The sequence below is a fragment of the Raphanus sativus genome, chromosome 5, assembly GCF_000801105.2.
Source record: "Raphanus sativus cultivar WK10039 chromosome 5, ASM80110v3, whole genome shotgun sequence".
Taxonomy (NCBI): Eukaryota; Viridiplantae; Streptophyta; class Magnoliopsida; order Brassicales; family Brassicaceae; genus Raphanus; species Raphanus sativus.
The window spans coordinates 29566272-29590299 of NC_079515.1; the positions used below are offsets into that span (position 1 = coordinate 29566272).

At 34.6% G+C, this 24028-nt stretch overlaps 4 protein-coding genes across 7 annotated transcripts; 1 reads left to right on the forward strand and 3 right to left on the reverse strand.

Annotated features, from left to right (window-relative positions):
• Positions 1-2925, forward strand: LOC108862995 (myrosinase 4-like). The gene is made up of 13 exons (XM_018637280.2): positions 1-238; positions 363-423; positions 584-642; positions 732-807; positions 904-981; positions 1063-1150; positions 1312-1555; positions 1654-1772; positions 1916-2127; positions 2222-2253; positions 2348-2444; positions 2545-2653; positions 2726-2925. Exons 1-13 carry the CDS (start codon positions 38-40, stop codon positions 2895-2897), a joined length of 1548 nt encoding a protein of 515 aa, XP_018492782.1. The 5' UTR covers positions 1-37; the 3' UTR covers positions 2898-2925.
• Positions 2926-6395: 3470 nt separating this feature from the next.
• Positions 6396-10870, reverse strand: LOC108862996 (ABC transporter G family member 12). The gene is made up of 8 exons (XM_018637281.2): positions 10502-10870; positions 9474-9553; positions 8864-9328; positions 8658-8780; positions 7985-8116; positions 7331-7891; positions 7139-7246; positions 6396-6885 (listed from the first exon to the last, which is right to left on the reverse strand). Exons 1-8 carry the CDS (start codon positions 10749-10751, stop codon positions 6520-6522), a joined length of 2085 nt encoding a protein of 694 aa, XP_018492783.1. The 5' UTR covers positions 10752-10870; the 3' UTR covers positions 6396-6519.
• A 4373-nt stretch (positions 10871-15243) lies between these two features.
• On the reverse strand, positions 15244-17091 carry LOC108862997 (RNA-binding protein Y14). Its single transcript, XM_057010297.1, has 4 exons — positions 16714-17091; positions 16202-16338; positions 15773-15924; positions 15244-15532 (listed from the first exon to the last, which is right to left on the reverse strand). The coding sequence occupies exons 1-4, from the start codon at positions 16982-16984 to the stop codon at positions 15487-15489; spliced, it is 606 nt and encodes a 201-aa protein (XP_056866277.1). The 5' UTR covers positions 16985-17091; the 3' UTR covers positions 15244-15486.
• A 3348-nt stretch (positions 17092-20439) lies between these two features.
• On the reverse strand, positions 20440-23758 carry LOC108862998 (uncharacterized). 4 transcript variants are annotated; one of them, XM_018637284.2, is made up of 10 exons: positions 23610-23758; positions 23105-23444; positions 22792-22995; positions 22587-22689; positions 22423-22502; positions 22263-22340; positions 22083-22174; positions 21883-21994; positions 21685-21810; positions 20440-20678 (listed from the first exon to the last, which is right to left on the reverse strand). In XM_018637284.2, exons 2-10 carry the CDS (start codon positions 23384-23386, stop codon positions 20568-20570), a joined length of 1188 nt encoding a protein of 395 aa, XP_018492786.2. In that variant the 5' UTR covers positions 23387-23444; positions 23610-23758; the 3' UTR covers positions 20440-20567. The 4 variants fall into 4 exon arrangements, with proteins under 4 accessions (XP_018492786.2, XP_018492785.2, XP_056867004.1 ...); XM_018637283.2 differs by lacking the exon at positions 20440-20678 and adding an exon at positions 21375-21584; XM_057011024.1 differs by lacking the exon at positions 20440-20678 and adding an exon at positions 21375-21584 and having other exon boundaries at positions 23585-23698.
• Between the last annotated feature and the right edge of the window lie 270 nt (positions 23759-24028).

Consider the following 24028-nt stretch of genomic DNA (forward strand, 5'->3'; position numbering starts at 1 on the left):
AAATCAAATTAAAACAACCTAAAGAAAGCAAGCTACCATGCTCTCATCCATGGAAATTCTAAAAGCCCACTTCTCTTTGGCAATTCTTGTCATTCTCTTTGCGGTTTCAAGTAGCAAAAATGTCTGCAACCCTGCCTGTAAGGCTAAAGAACCCTTCAACTGCGACAATCCCCTTACATTCAACCGAACTAGTTTTCCAAAGAACTTCACTTTTGGTGCGGCTACTTCCGCCTACCAGGTTACTTATCTCTTTGATACTGACCTTTTAATATAAGATATAGGGATCTATGAAGATTATTTGTCATCTATAACGTACGGAAAATCTTTACCCCGGCCTGCATGATTTATATTTACTTTACCAGATTGAAGGTGCTGCACATAGAGCACTTAACGGATGGGACTATTTCACTCATAGATATCCAGGTCACAACACATCACTCATTAAGATTTACCCGTACAATTAATTAACATTCACTTCGATGTAGGAAAAATTATGTGTACAAATTAATGACGAATGGGACAATTTCACTCATATATATATCCAAGTCATGTTCATATTTCGATTTGCTATATATATGTACAGAAAACGTTCCAGATCGCAGTTCCGGAGACCTTGCTTGTGATTCGTATGATCTTTACAAGGTGAGAGGCTTTCAATGATGAATGTGTGTATACATGTTGTTTGCCTTCAGAAATGCAATTCAACTCTTCAAATCTCATATAATTAACAGGAGGATGTCAAATTACTGAAAAGAATGAAGGTTCAAGCCTACCGACTCTCAATAGCATGGTCAAGGGTCTTACCAAGTAAGTGCAGATGATAAGCTGAGCAGAATTTTATTTTTGTTACTAATATAATTATTTTTTGACTAATGTTATGATTGTATATATGCTTACCTTTAGAGGGAAGATTGATTGGAGGGGTTGACGAGAACGGGATAAAATACTACAATAACCTCATCAATGAGTTAAAAGCAAATGGTAAATATTTTATATAAATTTGTATTCTAACAATACATAGTTTTAATCGTTCGATGATCATTTTTTTGTGTGTGAATAAAGGCATAGAACCGTATGTAACAATATTCCACTGGGATGTTCCCCAGACTCTAGAAGATGAATATGGAGGCTTCTTGAGCCGGCGTATAGTGTAAGTGCATTAAATAATTTTTATACTAAACTTGTTTACTTTGTCTTAGGTCTATCTTTATATTAAACTTGTTTTCCTTATCTTAGATCTGTTTTATATTAGATCTTACATTACATCACATCAGATCTATCTTTTATCTAATATGTATGATATATGGCCAGTGAGGACTTCAAAAACTACGCCGAGCTTCTATTCCAGAGATTCGGGGACAGAGTCAAATTTTGGATCACTTTAAACCAGCCTTACTCTCTCGCAATCAAAGGTTATGGAGACGGAACATATCCACCTGGACGGTGCACTGGGTGTGAATTTGGAGGAAATTCCGGAACCGAACCTTATATAGTTGCACATAACGAACTTCTAGCTCATGCAAAAACTGTTGCATTATACCGAAAAAGATACCAGGTTCGTATATTACCAAATATGTCATGACTTTTTTTTCTTCCAAGATTATTTGTATGTAGTATATGTAATTTATAATCCAAAACAATCTATGCATTCAGAAATCTCAAGGTGGTAAGATAGGAACAACCTTGATCGGGAGATGGTTCACCCCATTAAACGAAAACAGCATTCGCGACAAGGCTGCTGCAAAGCGAGCATTTGATTTCGCTGTCGGATGGTATTAATATATTTGTCAATTAATTGACTCTCAGATTTCATGAATATACACACACATATATAAAGCTTTGGTTATAAGGCCTTGAAATGTAACAACTATACTTGTAATATTAAATTTATCATTTTTGTTCGATATATATGAAGGTTTTTGGATCCATTGGTCTACGGAAGATACCCGAAGATAATGCGACAGATGGTTGGAGATAGATTGCCTATATTCACTCCTCAAGAATCAAAGTTAGTCAAAGGATCACTTGATTTTCTAGGGTTGAACTATTACGTTACACGATATGCAACCAATGCAGCTCCTTCCACCCAACCTAGTGCCATCACCGATTCAAGAGTTACTATTGATTGTATGTGAAAATAATTTATGTTCTTATAATATATATATATATATATATATATTTATGAATTTTTTAACTCATAGTTTTCTCTACTTGACTACAGTCTATCGCAACGGAGTACCTATTGGTGTTCAGGTTATCATCGATCCTGTTTAGAATCATCAATTTTAATGGACATCACATCATTTATTTGAATTTCCTTTCTTTTTTATCTTCCCTTCTTGTACAGGCGCCTAGCTTTGTCTACTACCCTCCAGGGTTCCGACAGATTCTAAATTATATCAAAAACAATTATGGAAACCCACTTACCTATATCACTGAAAACGGTACCTACATATCAGCACACCAATACAAATTAATGTTTAACCAATGAAAACCTTTTATAGGTGTTTGTTTAATTTGGAAATATTTTGTTCAAATTTATAGGAGTTGCTGATCTTGATACCGGAAACTTAACACTGCCAGTTGCTCTTGCCGATAATGGACGAATTCAAAATCATTGCAGCCATCTTTCATGTCTCAAATGCGCTATCGAGTGAGTTAACTTTATTTGACATAGTTTTGAGAATTATTATAAATGTTAACATTATTTCAATATATATTACAGTGATGGATGCAACGTAGCAGGGTATTTTGCATGGTCACTGATGGACAACTACGAGTTTGGAAATGGTTTCACTCTCCGATTTGGTATGAATTGGGTCAATTTCACTAATCCTGCTGATCGAAGAGAAAAAGCTTCTGGCAAATGGTTTTCTAAGTTCATAATCAAACAATAAGAAGACTCGACATATAAACAAATGTGCATCCAACCTATTGAATCTAATAATTACTCTATTCTATGAATAGTTGGTTTTATTTTTAAAATAATAACTATTAAAGTTTACGTGTTATGTATGTGTTGATCATATATTGTAATAATCAGGCCTTAATTTTGGTCAATTTTTTTAAGAAAAACTATATGTGTTATTCTCTTTTTTATATACTCTTGCACAAGAATAACTTCTAAATATATTTGATATCTTATCACCACTCTCGGTGGTAATGAAAATAAATTTGGCACAATCAAATGGGAATCACTCATCTCACATCTCCTCCGCATACTCCTGAAAACAAAGGTCTAGGGGAGAGGAAGCATCATCACATTGTTCAAACCAGGTTGACTCCTCTCTCTCACGCATCGGTTCCAAAAAGCGTTATGGCCCTTTTGCATTTTCTGCTGCTGTTTATCTGATAAATCGGCAACCCACACCAACGCTGGCTCTCCGATCCCCATATCAATGTCTCTTCCAAATAACACCGAACTACTCACGCCTCATGGTCTTCGGCTCTCTTTGTTATCCATGGTTGAGACTGTATGCCGTCAACAAACTGGATGATCGCTCCAAACCATGTGTCTTTCTCGGTTACTCATTGACTCAAAGCGCTTATCTGTATCTGAATATTCCTACTGGTCGGATCTACACCTCTCGTACAATTCATCGAAACTATGTTTCCTTATGCCACGGAGAACTCAGTCTCACATAACCAACCCGAGGAAGATGTTTTTTGTTATTCTACACCTCCAACATTGATACATGTCTCGGTTCACCAGAATCAACAATCAGCTCTGCCCCCTGCTCCCCCGTGCTCGGTCCCTCATCGGTTTCTGTCGTCTGCTCCGTCATCACTCCCACTGAGGTATTGCCTCCTATCTCTTGTCACGACTCTTCTCTTCCTCCCTCTTTAACTCTGATCGCATTGCTCCCCCACCTTAAATAGGTCCGAAAACCACTGCCCAGCATCCAGCCAATCACCCTAAAGGAAACCCAATTAAATCAGCTCAATACCACTCAAATGAAACCCAAACCAACCAGCCCGCTATCTCACAATCAATCAAAACCATTATCCAGACCCACACAAATACTATCATCAACCTCAACCCAATACAATACCATCGAACCACAACCTTCTAAACCAAACCAAAATCGCCATCAAGTGCAAACCAGAAGCAAAAATAAAATCGTTAAACCGAACACCAAATTCGGTTTACACACAGCCACCAGACGTGTCTTCTCCCCCGAACCTAAAACCCTTAAACAAACTCTGCAGGATGAATGGTGGCAACACGCGATGTCTACAGAATATGATGCACAACTAAAGCATCAGACATGGGAGTTGGTTCCGCCAGATCCAATGCAGAACCTCGTCAGTTTTCGGTGGATCTACACAATCAAATACTTGCTGAATGGAGATGTAGAAAGACCGAAAGCAAGACTTATCACTCACAGAAATACTCAGCGTATGGTGTCGATTACGGAGAAACTTTCAGTCCTGTAGTTAAGAGCACAACAATACGCTTGGTGTTGGATATTGCGGTGAATCAAGGTTGGGAACCCAAACAATTCGATGTAAACAATGTGTTTTTACAAGGCGAGCTTGACGAAGAGGTATACATGAGTAAGCCACCAGGTTTTGTGGATAGTGATCGCCCTACTCATGTCTGCAAGTTGAAGTAGACGATTTACGGACTGAAACATGCCCCTTGCACGGTGTGAGTCGCACCTGGTACATGACCTTGAAACAACATCTTCTTGCCATGGGGTTTCAGAACTCATCCCTCAGATACTAGGCTGTTCATTCTACAGAAAGGTAATGTCTACACATATATATTGGTGTACGTTGATGATATTATTCTCACTGGAAGCAGTTCTGAAGTCGTTTACAGAGCGTCACAGTCACTTGTGGATTGATTCTCTATCAAAGACCTTATAGACTTACACTACTTTCTTGGAATTGAAGTCTCATGGTCTTCCTCTGGTTTACATCTGATGCAAAGGAAGTATATATTTGATATTCTCAGTAAAAAGCAACATGCTCGATTCAAAACTGGTTTCGATTCCGCTTCAGAAAACTCCCAAACTAACATTACATGGTGGTGATCCTCTTCCAGGCGCTGCTCAGTATCCTCAACCGTGGATAGCCTCCAATATCTTGTTTTCACGAGACCTGACATCTCCTACGCAGCCGTCTTTCTCAATTTATGCATAAACAACGGATCATTGGCAGACGGTTAAGAGAGTCTTACTCTATCTAGCTGGTACACTGCGCATGGAATAAAGATGAAGATAGTCGCACCTCTCAGTCTTCATGCCTACGCTGATGATGATTAGGCAGGAGATACTGATGACTACATCTCCACAAATGCCTACGTTATCTACATCGGTTCCACTCCAATATCATGGTCTTGAAAGAAACAGAAAGGTATTGCAAGATCATGAACCGAGGTTGAGTATAGGGCAGTGGAGAATACAGCTTCAGAGGTTCGATGGTTATGCTCACTGCTCACTGAAAGGTATTGCAAGATCATGAACCCAGTCATCTATTGTGACAATATAGATGCAACCTACCTTTGTGCCAATCATATATTTCACTCAAGGATGAAACATCTGGCAATCGATTATCATTTCATTTGAAACCTTGTCCAAACCGGGATACTCAGAGTTGCTCATATCTCAACGAAGGATCAGCTTGCCGATCCACTAATGAAACCTCACTCACGTCAACGTTCATACACGCAACTACCAGGATTGGAGTTACCAAGCTACCTCTATCTTGAGGTGGCACCGCACCCTAGATGGCGAGAGTCCAGTAGCATATCAAGTATATATGGAAATGTTTCTATTGAATTACATATAACCTAGCTAGTTACATATATAGAATACTCATAATTCTAATGAGAATCATCCTTCCTATTCTATACCTGGAACCTCAAAGAGAACCACTAGCACATTAGATTTATTGTTTTGTTACACAAATAATAGTATATAGAGTAATAATACTTAAAACTAATCCTTGTCTAATCCTCGATCAATCTTCAATTTTTTCATAACTCATATACACCAGCCCACGCATTACCCCTAGTGTGATTCCGAACAGGGGCTATGTTTATTGCTAATATTATTAGTACCTAATGCCATGGGCTTAACCACTCGAGAACTATGATTTTGTGGTACAATGCCTTCTGTCTCTGTAGGCTTCAGTTTTCATACGAATGAACTTTCATTTACCCCACTTAAATAACAAGTGTATGATAGATGATCCAAAGAAGTTTTAGAGTATTATTGTTTTTGCATTCCAAAACAACCCTAACATTTCTCTGTCAATTCGTAAATGACTTATTTTATACCACGTTTTGCATTTCAAATGGGCAAATCGAGAATATCATTCTGTTTCGTTTCAATATTTTTCCAAATATATATGTATGATGAATTCAGATTATTATGCTCATACTGAAAGAAGAAAATAATGCTGGATCATAGAATCATCAGTTGCTGATACATATTGATAATGTTGAAACTATTGTATGTGCAAAGCAAATCGAAGCCACAAAGTGTATACAAATATATATATATGTAGTCTTTAATGGATTGGAGAAGTAAGACCTTCTTGAGAAGAAAGTGAATGTAGAGCTTGGTGTCTCCTTGAAGATAAGGAAGATAGAGATGGGACTTTCCTAAAAGAAGGTCTCTTGTTGAGACTCCTCATCGTTCTCTTTGCTTGTAACGCCTTCAAAGCCGGCTCTGCTCTTTCCTTAAGCTTCAACACTATGAAGAAGAGAATGCGGTAACACACAAGGATTAACACAATCGCTGCTAAGTCCCACCACTTCGAATGTGTGACTTTAACTCCAAATATTTTCTGTATAACTTCCTCTCCAGTCATCTTGGGTTCTCCCGCAAACATAGGATCAAACTCTAGTCCAAGAAAATCGTTCTTGTATGCACCCTACAGTAAACAAGAAGAAGAGAGACGTGTATAACGTGCTAAGTGTGAATCTAGAGTTATTCAAATTATTTATGTTCGTGATCATGAGTTTCCGTATTAAAACTAATTGACACTGAGAGGAAATATTTTTTAGCTCATATAGATCTAATATGTACCATAACTCTTTTCAATATTAGGTTCATTCTATTTGCAGGCTAAAGGTTTCAATATCTGTATTGAATGTTTCTTGAGACTACTGAAGCAAATAAAGTACCTGAATAGCCCAAGAACCATAACTCATGAAAGAAATTGGGTATCTCCAGAAAATCTTTGGAAGATCTGGAAGCAGACGGAAGAATCCAGAAGTCATCATGATGATTCCCTGTCAAAAACAGAATCAAGAACACCTTTTAGGAGCTTGTACAGAAGAAACAAAAACAGAGGTAAAAAAGGTGTGTTGGCTTACAATGATGCCAGCTCCGGTAATGAGACCCATCAAAAAGTTTGGAACGAGAGAAGCAACAACCATCATGAGACTCTCAATGACCGAGACAGAGAAGAATATGTTGAGACAGAAGAAAGCCCAGTGAGAGAACCCTGGACGGAACTTCACCATGTTGTAAGTGATACTCCCTGTGATGCCCGAAATCGCGACCAAGAACGGGAAAGAAGAGACGTAGTTCGATATAATATAAACCGAAACGCCGTAGTAACCACTCAGTCTCTCTTTGTAGAACACTTTCATCTCTTCGATGAAAGATGGAAACCCTCCAATGGACATGAAAGTCATGAAACCAGTAATGAATCCACCACAAGAAACCCGAGCCAAGATCGATGTGTAGCTGTGCCCTACATCGTAAAAGATGGTCCCAACACAGATGGATACAACAATGTAGATCACAATTCTTGACCAGTAGTACCCAATGTCCCGGCACATGTTCACAAAAGATCTCTTTGTTAAAGTCCTTAGCTGTTTAAACCAGCTCGCTTCGCTTCCCTTTCTCACTTCCATCTCATGATGTCCTTCCTGTTAAAAAACAACAACACAGAACAGACAAATGTAAAACACTTGTGTACTACATTCTTGAATCTTATGGGACTGGGAACAGTTTTTGCTTACAATGCTAGCTAATTCACGGATCCGAGATTTAGCAGATTTAGCATAGACTGAGCGACGGTAACTCTCAACAAGTCTAGCTTTGATCTCAGATGTTGCTAGGTTCATCAAAGGATCTGATGTAGCTGGTGTCTCCTGCATTAAAAATGAAGTCTTGAGAAATCCGTTCAAAGAAAGCAAAAGAAAACGCTCGGAGCATCTCCGAAAATACTCCATATTTTAAAGTTTACAAAATTTTATATTTAAAGTTTCAAAGTGTTTTCTGAAAAAAAACAAAACTTCAAATTTAATTTCAAAATATTTGTATTTTATTTAGTGAATTATGTAAATTCATAAAAATATTGTAAACCAAAATACCTAAAAACTAAAAAAAAAACTAAAAAAAGAATGAAATCAAACCGATATCTGGATTGGAAACATTTACTGTTTATTGATTGTGTGAAAGAATAAACAGCAACCCTTCAAATTCGTATTTATACTACTCAAAACCCGATAATTTTTTTTTTAACCCGATAATTATTTTCCCTTTAGAAAGTTTACCTTTCTTATTAAAGGTGTTTTTCAGAATCCTAAAATATACCATACTAGCAGAGAGCACCGAGATTGAAGTCACACTTATAGAATCAACAAAACAAAGAGGACTTTGACACAAAGTTTCAAGATGAAGATATCTCACCCGCATTCTCTGAGATCCTTTGAGTGTAGCTGTAACGGTATCAAAATCTGAGTTTATACATCTCAGGAAATGATCCGAAGGATTCCGCTTCTTCGGGCAAGGAAACCCTGCTTCGGCAAAGAACTGGCAGAGACAATAAAACGTCAGCGTTTAGCGATCAGACAACCGCAATTCTTGTAAACCAAGAAAGAGACTTCATTTCTTACCTCAACAGCAAACTTGGATTCACCAAAGTAAACAGTCTCACCACTAGAGAGCAAGAAAAGATCGTCAAAGAGAGCGAAAACTTCGCTACTAGGCTGATGAATCGATGAAACAACGGTTCTACCGCCATCTCTAGCGATGTTCCTAAGCGCTTGAATCACAAAGAAAGCAGAAGCACTGTCCAAACCGCTTGTGGGTTCGTCAAGGAACAGAATCTGTGGCCGCGTTAAGATCTCTAACGCAATGCTGACGCGTTTCCTCTCGCCACCACTCACTCCTCTAGACTGCCAGCTACCTATGACCCTGTCTGCACAGTCTTGAAGTCCAAGCTCAATGATTGTTCCTTCAACAATGCCGTTCACTTCTTCTTTGGTCAAATCACTTGGAAGCCTTAGATGAGCTGAGTATGTTATTGTCTCCCTCACCGTTAGTGTTCCCATCAATATATCCTCTTGTGTTACATAAGCCTGTTCATTATTTTAGTTTAAACAAATTAAAAATTAAAACTAAAATTAAAAATAATCTTAAATAAAAATAAAAACAAATTAAAAATAAAAAAAAATTAAATTTGGATAGTAACTTTAATAATCAGATAATAATAATAATACTTACGACGAGGCCGTAGTCTAGTCTTGCCTTCTTTCCGTTCAATAGAAGATTACCGGTCATAATCACGTTTCTTGCGAGTCTACCTATATATACGCGATAATTCATATAACGGTTAAAATAATATTCGAATTAACATCTTATATTATATGTATCTTATACACGAAGATCTACACGTTTCGTGCGATGTTTTAAAGAACACTAGATTTTGATCCGCGCTTTGGAAACGCGGAATATTTTACGATGAAAAATTTCACTAATAACTAGCAAATATTTTGGTAATTTTTAAAAAGTGTGTATTTAAAATATTTTTGCATTTAAATCAGTATTTTAAATTCAACCTGATTGTGATTATACCAGTTAATCCGGAAATCTGACAATTCAATTTAGGTTTTTAAAATATTCATATTAAAAAAAAATCACTAAAACCCGAGACTAACCGATTGAACTGATGGATGACCGATATGTAATCTAATTGGATTTAAATTGAAATAGTTTCATATTTTGTAGTCTTATAATCCAAATTTTAAAGTTCATTATTTTGCAATTTATGAAATTATAACGTTTCTACAAAATTTTAAAGAGAAAATGATAGATATAAAATAACTAAGATTAATTATTGTATTGTTTGGAAACATTGATAGTAGTATAAAAATATATTGTTTGGAAACATTGATAGTAGTATAAAAAAATAAGTATATTGTTTGGAAACATGAATAGTAGTATAAAGAAAGGAACATTAGTGATTTAATGTAGGTTTAACTATAAAGTATAAATGTGTATTTAATTTAAAAACTTACAAAATAAATGTTAGGTCCAACGGAGTGTTTCTAGTTTAATAAGATAGATATCTCATGCTACAGTAAACATGATATACAGAACTACAGAAGTGATATATATCTAACTCACAAAAGAAAACACAATAATGGTAATAGAATAGTAGTTTTGAGGTAAGCTGGTAACCATGTTTATTAATCTCTAACCAAATATATCTCACTAATTAGTAATTACGAAAAAAAAATTTGAAAACGAACCTGCGAGAGAGTCAAGAAGCGTGGACTTGCCGGATCCGGAAGGACCCATAATGGCCATGATCCGACCCGGTTCAGCGTACCCGTTTAGTCCATCGAGCAACCTTCGAGTCGGACCACCACTAAAGTTAGGTATAACCACCGTCAAATCTTCCCAGGCCAAGTACGCTCCACGACCGATCGCTGGTGCTGGCGGTGGAGGAGGAGGAGGACGACGGGAAGGCCGGCCATTGCTCGTACTCTCTAACTCCATTTGTGTGTGAAATGGAAGGAGAGAGAGAAGTTTTTTTTTGTTATAGTGGTTGGAGAAATGAATTATAAAGATAAGAGATTAATCTTGTAGTTCTAAGATTTTCTTAGGTGATTGCAACAATCAACAAACAACTAATCAAATTTAATGGGTGGCTTTAATATGATAACAATATATGTATACACGTAAATAAGAGTATAGTTTGATATACTCATTAAATGTGAGATAGTGAGAGTTATGACTTGTGAGGGTCTCTCTAATACTAGTATATACAAATCGTCCATGTGTATGTAATAACCACCCACTTATTGACATATCCTAATACGTATGAATATAAAGCTTGCAAATACTTTGTTGTATGTCGGCTCTTGATAATTAATGCCGTTGCCTAACAAGAAACTCCGAGCGAATGCCTTTTTTGTGAAATGAAATCTAACCATCCGAAACTATTTTATTTTTACGATTTTACCTGTGAGATGTTTTCGTTTGATTTGAAACAAATAACCACAGTAATTATAGAATCTTATTTGGATGGTTAATACTTTATACTAGTATGCAACTGATTGACAATGATGTAGTTTCTTTTTGAAAAAATGTAATACAAAAAAGGTTCCTGAAACCTATAAAATTCTGATAACTTTTCTTTCTAATTTCATTCAATGAAAATTGTCAGTCAACTTCTTTTTACTAAAATTGTTGTCCGTTCAAACATAACATCATATAAGTACTTTTAGGTTACGAATTTTTATCATTATCTTGACATTTTGTAAAGCTATAAAGAAATAATATTTGATCAGTAATGAACATTTGCTAGGTAAGTCAAATCAGAGATAGCTATTGATAGTTCTGATGAGATAAAAAGGAAGAGAAGGTCACAAGTTCACAACGAAGCCTTCACAAGGTGTTTAAATGAAAAGTGAAAGGAAGTAAATGCGTGGTAGTTGGCACCGTTATAGTTATTTGTATTATGCCTCTTTATTTTCTTTTAGACTGTCCATTTATTATCTATCTTCCTGATTTATGGGTATCTTTAGCTTGATGTGTAGCTGCTACTTCTCTAACTGTATTTTTAGTATCTAATACAAACATAAAACTATAGATCTATACTTCCTAACTAGATGTGTTAGCTAAAAATGTACTAGACAAAGCAGATACACATTGTCATGGATCTTAGAGAATTTTTTTTAACATTTAAATTTGATTTCTAAATATTTTAATTTTCTTTTAATTTTTAGTAATATTTTGTAATTTTAATGAAGAATATGTAATAATACGTTTGGACCTTTTTCAAGATAACATTTTCTTATGAGATAAAATCAAAATGTCAAATACATAAAATCAAATACTTAATTATTGACTTGGGAGTTATACGGGACATGCCATCTTTTGTCCATAGACTCAACCCGCATTGGCTACTTTCTCAAAGTTTTGGTAGATGTATGTTTGAGTACGATCTATACTATTTTTCGTATAGAGAAAAGCGAAATAAAGATTTGCAGAAAATAGATAGAAACCCAGATTCTAAAATTCAACTGAATCTAAGGTATGGTCTTATCAAACAAACACCCATACGCCTTTGGCACAATCCTATTTTGCATGAGACAGAAATATAGTACGACTTTTTTGTTTGAGTAATGTTAAGGGAGAACATGCAATAATGATCCAACGGTTTGCATTTAACACTAAACTAGATTGTGATCCGCCTTAAAACGCGGTTATGACTGGGTTTAAAATATTAAATTAGATATTTGGTTGTTTGGATTTGTGTCATTATTACGGGAACAGTTAGGACTAAAAATTTTAATCAAAACCTGCGGGTTCTGCCCTATTTGACTTGCAGATCGAGTGATGTAAAATTTTTGAATTGCAAATACGGTTTAAACTTATTTTATTGGAACATATGCAAGTTGATCGAAATTGATGTGCGAATATCTACCAACCCGCAAATTCTAAAAATATTTTCTAAAAAATATATAAAATATTACAAATATGTATACTATTTTGATTATAATTATATTATTCAAAATTTTAACTAAATAAATAAAATAGTTTATATATATATATATATATCTATTTATTTGTTTATATTTAGTAATACCTGCAGATTCTGCGGGTTATCCATAATTTTTTATGGGCCATGCGGTTCACCGGGAATCCAATCCTAGGATCAGTTTTATCTGATTTCGTAACAATTATTCTGTATGGTGATAATTATGGATAATCGCAGAATATGCAGGTACTACTAAATATAAATAAATATATTAATAAATCTTTTAAATATTAGTGAAACAAATATATATAATATATTACATTAATTAGCTTTTCTAACCTTAATTTATAAATATCCATAAATGAAAGGTTTCACATGAACTTTGCAACTATCTTTGTATGGTTTTAGTTTTATCATCGTGTTGGTTTTTAAATGGATTTAGATATGTCAATTAGGGTCGAAGTCCGCAGCCAGAACCCGCCTCGCCCTAAAAACTATCGGGTTTGGGCTTAGTTTTATAAATCCGAAAAAATCGATTTTTTGGGCTAAGCCCATTTGGGCTTTGGATATATTGGGTTTAAACCCGTCTGGGCTACGGCCGGCCCGAAAATCCAAAACTTTGTATTTTTACTTCAAATATTAGTATTCTTGTAATCAAAACCTTTATTAGTATTAACATATTATTTTAATAGTTTTAATCCAAACTTTAATAAAAATATAAAAATTGTTAATGCACCTTATTGTTTGATCATTACAAATGTCATATTTATATTTTGCAAATGTAACTTCTTCTTTTATAACGTAGTTTTTTCAACATACAAAATATGAAACGTTTGATCATGTTATCGTAAATTTTGTTCTCTTATATATTTAGTTTAAATTTATATTTGATAGTTTATAATATGTTTTTAAAGCATACGAAAAAGTAAAATATTTTTGATAAAAAATAAATGTTGAAAATCACTACACTTTCTTAAAGTTAAAATCGGGTCTTTTAATTAAATTCATATGTATTAAGACGGTATAAATGACAATGACAAATTATTTTTCGAAAAGCCCAAAAAACCCGAAAAACCCTATAGCCTTATAAAAATCGGACGGGACTTTGAATTCTAGACCCAAAATATATCCGGGCCGGACCAGATTCAAATATTTACGGATTTATCGGGTTTAGACCAGGCCGGACCGGATCGGACCAGTCCGAACTGACACTCCTAAATGAATTGTTATTAATTATTAGTAACCGTTTAACTTGTGAAAATATTAATGGATATACTTTGTTTAGATTTAAATACTTATAAAAAAAATATCGTTTAGATTATTTGTAGAAAAAATTTGGTATAATTGTTTAGATTCTTTGTATATTCGGTAACATACAAATATTTTATTTTTTTTATTTGTTTGATAATATTATTTTGATTTGGCAACAACGAATAGGCACTACCGTTTAGATTTTCATAATTTTCATAGATATCAATACAAACTATTTAGATTTAATCTTTTAAAACAATTTAGTTCTATTTTGGACTATAATAACATACACGCCACAAATGTTTTATAAAATATCTGTATGTTATTTTGAACTATAATATAATATTATTTGAAGTAATTTCTTTTGTCGAAAATGAAGTAATTAATTATGTTCTATTTGTTAGAGTGTTTGTTTAAAAGTATGGATGGAGTAACATGGCTCATGGCTGTAAACTGACGCATGTATCACCGATTGGCGTGAACGAAGCACACAGACATGAAAGTAAAAGCTATACACTACTGAATTTGTGATGGATAGAATTGTCTCTCGTCAATACACTGAGATGATTAACAGAAGCTGAAAACAGTTTGAAACAGATAAGCTATTATATTATTGATATCTGTAACAGCAACACACATGAACGCAATCAATCACTTGTAAGCATCATGTAAGATCCCCATTATCCAGTTGCCCATCTCTTGGTGATCGCAGTTTTTCTTCACCCTCGAATTGTAAACCCAACTTATGAATATCTACATGTTTTATTTATTTATGGTGTCGTAGTCTCTCGTAAATCTAGTGGAATATCAAAGTATATATAAGGTTAATATTAGATATTTTAGTTATATGTAGAAATAATAGATGTAGGTAATAGATAAGTCATAACATTTTCAATAGGTCCAAAAAAACATGTCAAAGTAAATTTTAAATAGGACTCTATTTTAATAGATTAGAAGTTGAGTACAAAAGAAAATTGATCTACACAATAGTTTAATTAGTTTTCTTGGTAAACTCATCTATTGTCGTAAAATTTTACTTTAAAATAAAGCACCTTGTGTTTGTTATATGGTTTTAACAATTTTAAATAGATATTACTGTGGTACTTGCTTGATGCACAACATGTAGCTGTTGAATTCGTACAAGAAACCATGCACACTGTTGAGAGTTTCAAGCAAGTACACAAACCTACTCATCAAGCGGCCCTTGATGTCTTTATGTTACTTACGAGTCTACGACTAAGGAATAGGATGTAATGAAAATGAAATGAAAGCGTCTTCTTCCTCAACTAACTTCTCCCAAACCATAAGCATTAAAACATATCTCATGGTGTTTCAAACGCCAACAACCTTATGCAAAATGCATAAGATTACACAAGGTACAAAATATCCGGTTCACTCACAAGAAAAAAGAGTTGAAACACTCGCCACTTACAAATAGAGATATAATCCAAAATACTGAGAGATATGTGGAGACAGCTCTCAAACCAAATCATACAATCAGAAACGTCTTCTTGGGCTTCGTGATCGTTGCGACCTCCCAGACCTGTCGAAATGATCAAAGGATGCTAAGGTCAAATGACTCAAGAAAGATACATACTTTCGTCAACAGTTGAAAGATTGGATATACATACACAATCTTAACTCCAAACTAAAAAACTACTCTCACTCGCGTGTGTACTTAATTAGTAACCTTTGATACTTGTAAACACTCGACTTCTTCTCATCCAAATAGCAAACAACTCGTACTACTTGGTTATGCAAAAAAACAGAGTAGGATACAAACCTCAGGTTCTTTCTCCTGTAAGATCCAGCATTGGGTCCGCTGCTGAAGGCCCAGTCAACGCTGACATTCTGTGTAAGCAGCTCAGCACCATTCATTGCTTTGATAGCATTCTGTGCTTCTTCACTCTTCTCATATTCTATCAAAGCATAGCCCTAAACAAGAAGACAAAATGAAGTGGGCAAAATTACTACAACCTCCATAGGTTACCCACTTAAACGAATTTCACAACAAAAACTGACACTCTTAAACACAGCTTATCATTTCGATTAACACATAGAAAGAAGTATGTCAAAGAGGAGTATCATCTAGGACAAAGCAACACTGCACTCTCTACAAGAATAATATCAATACAGCAAACCCAAAAAGGCTATTAAACTCATCATCAAGAGCCACCCACTATACTAGGAACAAAAGGAGCCAACTCCATACCTTGACGAAACCAGTACGGCGATCGAGGTTGAGATGTAAACTCTTAATCTCCCCAAAATCACCAAAAGCATTAGATATATCATCCTCCTGTGCCTCCTCATGAACTCCGGTGACCAAAATAATCCACCCCTCAATGGCTACACAGACAACATACCATCCACAACAGTTCCAAACAATTATTTACCATCATCAAGTCACACACATTACACTTTGTTCTTCCCTGCACAAACTAAACTAGGTTAAAAGTCCAAACCAGTTACATAACACCATCTAATAAACAAGATTTCTAGGTCAAATCGAAACCCTAAAACAAATCAATCAAACAAGCTCACATTGGAAACAATTAGGCATTTATTACCAAATACCATCAATGTTACGTCCAAATCAATTACAGACCAATCTAATAAACTAACTTTCAAAGGTCAAATCGAAACCCTAGAACAAAACCACAGACACAAATCAATCAAACAAGTAAAGAGTAAAAGACTGAGAGAGAGAGAGAGAGAAGTTACATCGCTGGGGGCCAGGACCGCCATCTGAACCTAGAGATTCGAAATCGCGCGAGGAGAGGCGGCGCTGGCGATCGGAGTCTCTCTCGTCTCGAAAGCCACGGCCTTTGGTCTTCTTATCCGTCGCATCGCCGTTCGCTCCGGCGATAGCTGACCTAAGCCTCGGATGCGCAGCAGCGCGTGGGGAAACGTCAGCTGCTGCTCCAGCGTCTTCGTCCATGAGGTCATCCTCCTCTGGCTCGAAATCAATTGCTTCCGATTCTATGTTCGCCATATTACTTCCGCCGCAACTGTCAGATAGTCCAATCGAATCCCTTACCGTTTTTTTTTCTTACTACAGAAACAGCTTTTGTGTCTGGGACGAAGGTTTCTTCTACCTATTAGATATTTTACGCCGGTGGTGGTTATAGGGATGTAAATTGGGCCCTATGGGCCTGTTTAGGCTTTAGCCTTTCCTCTTCAAACTTAAATTTTTAAACTTAACAACAGTACTTTAACGCTGAGTTTCATTTCATATAAAATAAAATTGTCGGCTGGAAGTGGTATCAACAATACAGTTTTTTCATTTCACACATTTACATTTGTCTTCCCATTTTCATCCAGAGATATAATTTTTGTTCTCTCATTTCGTACACCATTTTAGTGTTTTCAATGCAACTCATCTATTCTATTAATTCTTAAGCATGACCAATTAATAAAAGGTTATGTCCAATAATTATTTTCCATGATATCTACTAAAAATAAACTATATATTTTGTAACTATATCTAAATATATATTTAGTAATCACCACTTTAAACCCTTAATGATCGGGAACCACTAGATTATTTTTCCTTTTCCTATTACTCTCGGCCATTCAATTTTATCATTTACAACTTACTCACAAATATTTCGTTTATAAAATATCCATGAACTGGATTGGTTAAACCAAACAATGTAACCGTACATAAACTTCCTTTGATTTTTATATGACTCATACGAATGGGTGGGACCCGTTTCTTTGAACTTCTTCTCACATGAAACTTAATTATCGGACAACAAAAGAAAACCGTAAGTACTACGTAATATATATTGATATAATATTATTTACAACTGAAAAAACTAATATACAAATTATTTTTTATTTACCAAATACAATTATTAAAATTTCTTATTAATCATTTAAGAAAAATATTATACAAAGAAAAATATAAATATGATTAAAACACAAATATAAATGTAAAACCAATAATATACATATTTTAAGGACGGCTATATTTTTTCGTATATCAATAGATCATGTTTATATTTTAATAGTATTGATTAAAACCTTTTATTAAATATTTAAGAGAAATATTATACTTATAAAATACAAATATAACTAAAAAGCACAAATATAAAAGTTTAATTATTAAAAGATACAACTTTTTATCAATTGGTCATGATGCTGAATTAATAGAATGGATTAACTACAAATATGATTAAAAAACTTAAATATAAAATTAAACTTTTTTAGAAAAAATTGAAAAAAAAAAATATATCCGTCCTCTGAAGGACGAATCAAAATCTAAATCTTAATCTAAACATTTATTTTTGTTCACGAAGGACGGGTTCGTGGGAGAAGATCATTTAAAATATGTTTAGGAAGCCAAAACATAGATAATAAAACTATGATTTAGATATGATGATTACAAACTATGATTTAGATAAAAAAATTGATGATATATAAAAATTATTATAAATATACTTTTATATTTTTTAATAATTAAATTAAATAATTATTTATTCAAAAATAAAACCCGCGGATAACCCCAAAATTAAACGAAGTAAGTACAAAATTATTTGTTTGTGGGTTATGCGGATCAGATTTTTTGACCAAAATAAAATTGAAACCCGCGGGTTGGTGGATCAGCGGACCGGGTCGGCCCGCAACCCACCCTAACCGAACGTAGACCGAATCAATTTTTAAATTACTATTATTTAATAAAATGTATGTTTATTAAGATTTATAGACAAATATAATTACAAAGTACAAATATAATCATAAAGAAAATATAAATATAAAAATTAAACTTAAACAAAAAATATACCCGTCCTTTTTATCTAGTTGATTGTTATTTTTTGTGCATAAATTAGCATGGATATCTTGTTAGTGGCAACGCATGTTACAAAACATGCTCTCCATGGCTGTTCAGCCCGCTGATCCATTTACTCCCTCCGGTCATTCGATACGATTTGATCATTTTAGAAAAGGTTAAAACATTTACTCCTTCCGTTTCTTAAAAAATAGTTGTTTTGGAAAAAAAAATTGTTTCTAAAAGATGGTTGTTTTATGTTTTATGAAAAAATTGTAAATTTAAAAAAAAAAATTGGTTTTATTGGATTACTATTGATCAAAAGTTGTTGAAAATTGAAAATCACAAAAAAAAAAAATAAGTTTATTATAGTGATTTAATGCATTTTCTTAATAGATGTAAAAACACTAGAAAGACTATTTTTTAGGAACGGAGAAAATATTATTTTGTTTGACTTTAAATTTGAAAATCACATGTTATGCTGTAGGTCTTCCTTATTTATTAAAACCCAAAAAAATGAATACACTGAAGTCGTAAAAAGAAATGGAATGGTTGCTGTAAAATCTGTATGCCTTTCCTAGGCATGGGCATTCGGGGTCCCAATCGGGTTTCGGTTTTATCCAATCGGGTTTCGGTTATTCGGGTTTATCAAAATCAGCCCCATTCGGATTATTTAAAAATTCGGTTCGGGACCGGTTCGGGTTCTATCGGGTTCGGATCGGGGTTAGTAAATCTTCCAAGAACCGGTACAACCCAATGTACTTTCGGGTTTGGGTCCCAATCGGGTCTTCGGTTTAAAAATATCTAATTTTTACCTACTTTATAACCAAAACATAAGAAAATTCGGTTCTTCGGGTTTGAAATACCTAATTTGTAACTTTTGTTAACCAAAACATAAGTAAAATCGATTTAAAAATAAGAAATGAACATCAACCGTGATCATTCAAAATATAAAAAAAGAAACATATTTATTGATAAAAAGAAAACCAAATAAACGAAAGTATAAAACGAAAATCACGTTCTCATGAAATGAGAAATATTGTTTGGTAAAAACAAAATCTAAATCTAAATATTTCAAGATTCAATAGCCACATTTAACCATCAATCTTCATGTAATAGTACCACCAATCTTCATGTAATAGATAAGTATTTTAAATATTCAATATATATTAATGTATTTTGAATACATATTATGAATTGAGATCATATTTGGTACAAGATCTTTTTGGGGTTTTGAATGTTTCGGGTTCTATCGGGTATCCATTTAGATTCGGGTTCGGTTCGGATAATACCAATAACCCGTAATACCATAAAACAAGATCCATTCGGTTTTTATGTTGGGTTCGGATCGGTTCGGATTCATTTTTATCGGATCAGATTCGGCTCAGATTTTCGGGTTCGGTTTATTTGCCCAGCCCTAGCCTTTCCTTGAAGACAAATACAATTTGGTCATTTTCTATATCATTTGCTATGCCTAAGCCGATAGCAAGACTCAACGACAAGGTAGCTTCATTTATAACCCCCAAGTTTTTATAGAATTCTAAAAAGTTTCAGGACTAATCTCCACATAATCTCCAACTAATTGAAGTCATATCTATCTGTATATTTCCGAACATAGATGACAACATATGAAAAATATTTTGACAATGACATAACCAATTTATGATAATATGTTATAGCATTTTCTGACTAAAAGAATAGACTATATAGAAATATTCGATTAACTACAGATCCAGAACATCACTAATCCATGTTTTCTTGTCCTCATTGACTATTGCAACATCATCAAAATCTGAGGTTATATCTACAAATTGTGCACCTTTCCCTTCTCTATCACTTTCCACATTGCAGATTTGGCTTCTTCTAACGTCTCTACACCAAGGCTTCCCTCAAAGGCTAGCCTTTGTATGTTGAACTGCACAAGTGTAACAAAAGGTTAAAACATTTACTCCCTCCGTTTCTTAAAAAATAGTTGGTCTGGAAAAAAAAATTGTTTCTAAAAGATGGTTGTTTTATGTTTTCTATGAAAAAATTATAAATTTTTTTAAAAATAATTGGTTTTATTGGATTACTATTGACCAAAAGTTGTTGAAAATTGAAAATCACAGAAAACAATAAATTTATTATAGTGATTTAATGCATTTTTTAATATATGTGAAAACACTAGAAAGACTATTTTTAGGAACAGAGAGAATATTATTTTGTCGACTTTAAATTTGAAAATCACATGTTATGCTGTAGGTCTTCCTTATTTATTAAAACCCAAAAAAATGAATAAACACTGAAATCGTAAAAAGAAATGGAATGGTTGCTGTAAAATCTGTATGCCTTTCCTTGAAGACAAATACAATTTGGTCATTTTCTATATCATTTACTATGCCTAAGCCGATAGCAAGACTCAACGACAAGGTAGCTTCATTTATAACCCCCAAGTTTTTATAGAATTCTAAAAAGTTTCAGGACTAATCTCCACATAATCTCCAACTAATTGAAGTCATATCTATCTGTATATTTCCGAACATAGATGACAACATATGAAAAATATTTTGACAATGACATAACCAATTTATGATAATATGTTATAGCATTTTCTGACTAAAAGAATAGACTATATAGAAATATTCGATTAACTACAGATCCAGAACATCACTAATCCATGTTTTCTTGTCCTCATTGACTATTGCAACCTCATCAAAATCTGAGGTTATATCTACAAATTGTGCACCTTTCCCTTCTCTATCACTTTCCACATTGCAGATTTGGCTTCTTCTAACGTCTGCACACCGAGGCTTCCCTCAAAGGCTACCCTTTGTATGTTGAACTGCACAAGTGTAACAAATTCAACACACCACATGCAAAAAACTGAGGAACCCCCTCTGTTGCAGAATCATTACAGAAAGGTTACAGAAAAATGAGATTACCTTAGCACCTTGACGAACTCTTATGTCGATCCCTTTGCTGTCTACAGAAATGATAGCAGCATCGTCTACCTCAGATTCAGTAGATAATAACTCTCTAAGTGGCTTTGAGAAGATGGCATTTAGTTCCTAACACCATGTACCAAAACTCCACTTTGAGTCACTAAGTAAAGATCAAATCATTATAAAGCTAAAACTAACCTTTAGATTTTGCTCGCCTCCATCCACAGCTATCTTATCTGGTTGAATTCCCTCGTACTCATTGACGTTTATCCATGCGACAGTGCCAAAACCTCCAATGAAATATATATCACTGAGAACACAAAACTCAAGATTGTTATTATGTTTTGATATTAACACTATGATGTGGCTAAATATGAGTAAGAAGAGAAGATAGAAACCTTATGTTGTGCATTCTAAAATAGTGAAAGTTTCCCCACCGTTGGGATGGTCCTTGGTGATGCTTAGACATATACTGTTTGTGAGCCCATTCCTGGAAATAGAGAACAAGAGAAACTTACGACACGAGTAGTACCGTTCCATGCATTACTTGACCAGTGTGGTAAAATAGAGACACTCACTTGTTCATCTTTTGGCAGTGGGTAGACATCGCCGAATAATGTAACTCTTGCATTGGATAAGCAACTCCATCCGGGTATCTGAAAAAAAACCCAAATTCACCTTAAAAGATGAGTACCAATCTGTTTGTATAGTACAAGCATGATGATGGATAATGTTTACCTGAACAACGAGGGTGCATCTCGGTTCAGCTAAGATATTCCGAGTGTGAATAGCCAAGGGTGAAAATGAAAAGATTGGGTCTACAAAACAAAAGTAGAAGATGCAGTCAAAACACAAAACATACAAATAGAAACAGAGAGAGAGTCAAGGAGAAAAAGACTTACGTCCCATAGGATCAGGTGCAAAATCTACCAAGGATCCAAAGGGGTAGCCTTCTCTGCGATGGTGCATTTTAGACATCACTGTGCATAGATGAGCAAACCTGGCCTTCAAACCATAAACACCAGAATATATAGATGAGTCAAGAAACTTTAACATCTTTCCTCGCTAACCGTAAAAATATAAAATGATGTCATTAAAACCTATTACCTGCTCCATCAAGTTCCTAACAGCTAGAGCAGGTGGAGGTAAACCATGAGCAGAGGTTGCGTTCTGAACACCACCGGATATAGGGGTTCTAAAGAGCCCTGCGCTAGTTCCTCCACCTTGAGGAGGAAGTGCAAGAGATGTCTCCACATCTATTATCTTATGACTATCCTTTTCACCACTTTGACTACTACTTTCAACTTTTTCCTTCATAATCACACACATGAAACAAAACAAGCATATGCCAAAAGAATCAAATACTTCACAAAATATTCCTTCATAACGTGACAAAACTAGAGGAGAGGAGTAAACGTACCTGAGACAAAGAGAACATATCCGCTGGTAAAAGACCAAACCCATTGTTTTCTGCTAAGTTATCATCGCTTTTTTCACTTGGAGCCTCCTCGCTGTGAAATAGAGCATTAAGACGAAGAACTCCATCTTTTGATCCATTAAGTCTCAGTTTAATGATTAGCTTGGATTGCGAATTGGAGAGCCAACAAGAAGACGAAGACAGAGCAGTTGGATTCAGGTTAAAGATAGCCTTTGTTTTTGGTAAATTCGAAACTTGTAGTGAAGTGAAGACAGTAGCTTCCATGGTTGAGAGAACACGATCTCTTGAAAAGCCTAGACTTTTGTTTTGTCTCCGGAGAACACTAGCATAAGATGAAAAACAGTAGACACAGTTAAAGTAAGAGTCAAGCCATGTACTACATGTGCATTAGTGCATTTGAGAGGCTATAACATGATTATCTAAGCTAACATAGTCAGCAAACATATGGAGATGAATGATTACAAACTGTGGCGATGGAGAGACAGACCCTTTGGTCGGCAAGGAGAAGCTTTCTGTGTTGTGTTCTCTTAAGGGTATTTCGTCAACATATTTGGTCAGCCTCTATTTGGATATGAACAATCTTTAGATTGGCAAATCACGTTCCAGTTAGCTTATGATTTTATATCCCAACCGTTCCTTTTTTCTTTTTAATTTGAAAATTTGTTTATGAAAAAGTTACATGTGAAGCGCCAAAAAGACTTGTGGTGGTGTGGAAGTGTATATATACAGAGGATAAGGTTTGGTGACAGTTTGCTTTGTTTGAGACCAGAGAGCTCCGTTTGAATGCACTTTCTAAACCGAAACAAACCAGGTAAAACGTGGTTGTGCATGATCCTAAAGCAGGGCTAGTGACAAAATGCTCAAAGCCTTTTTCATGCTTTCATTAATTGTCTGTGGTAAAAGTTT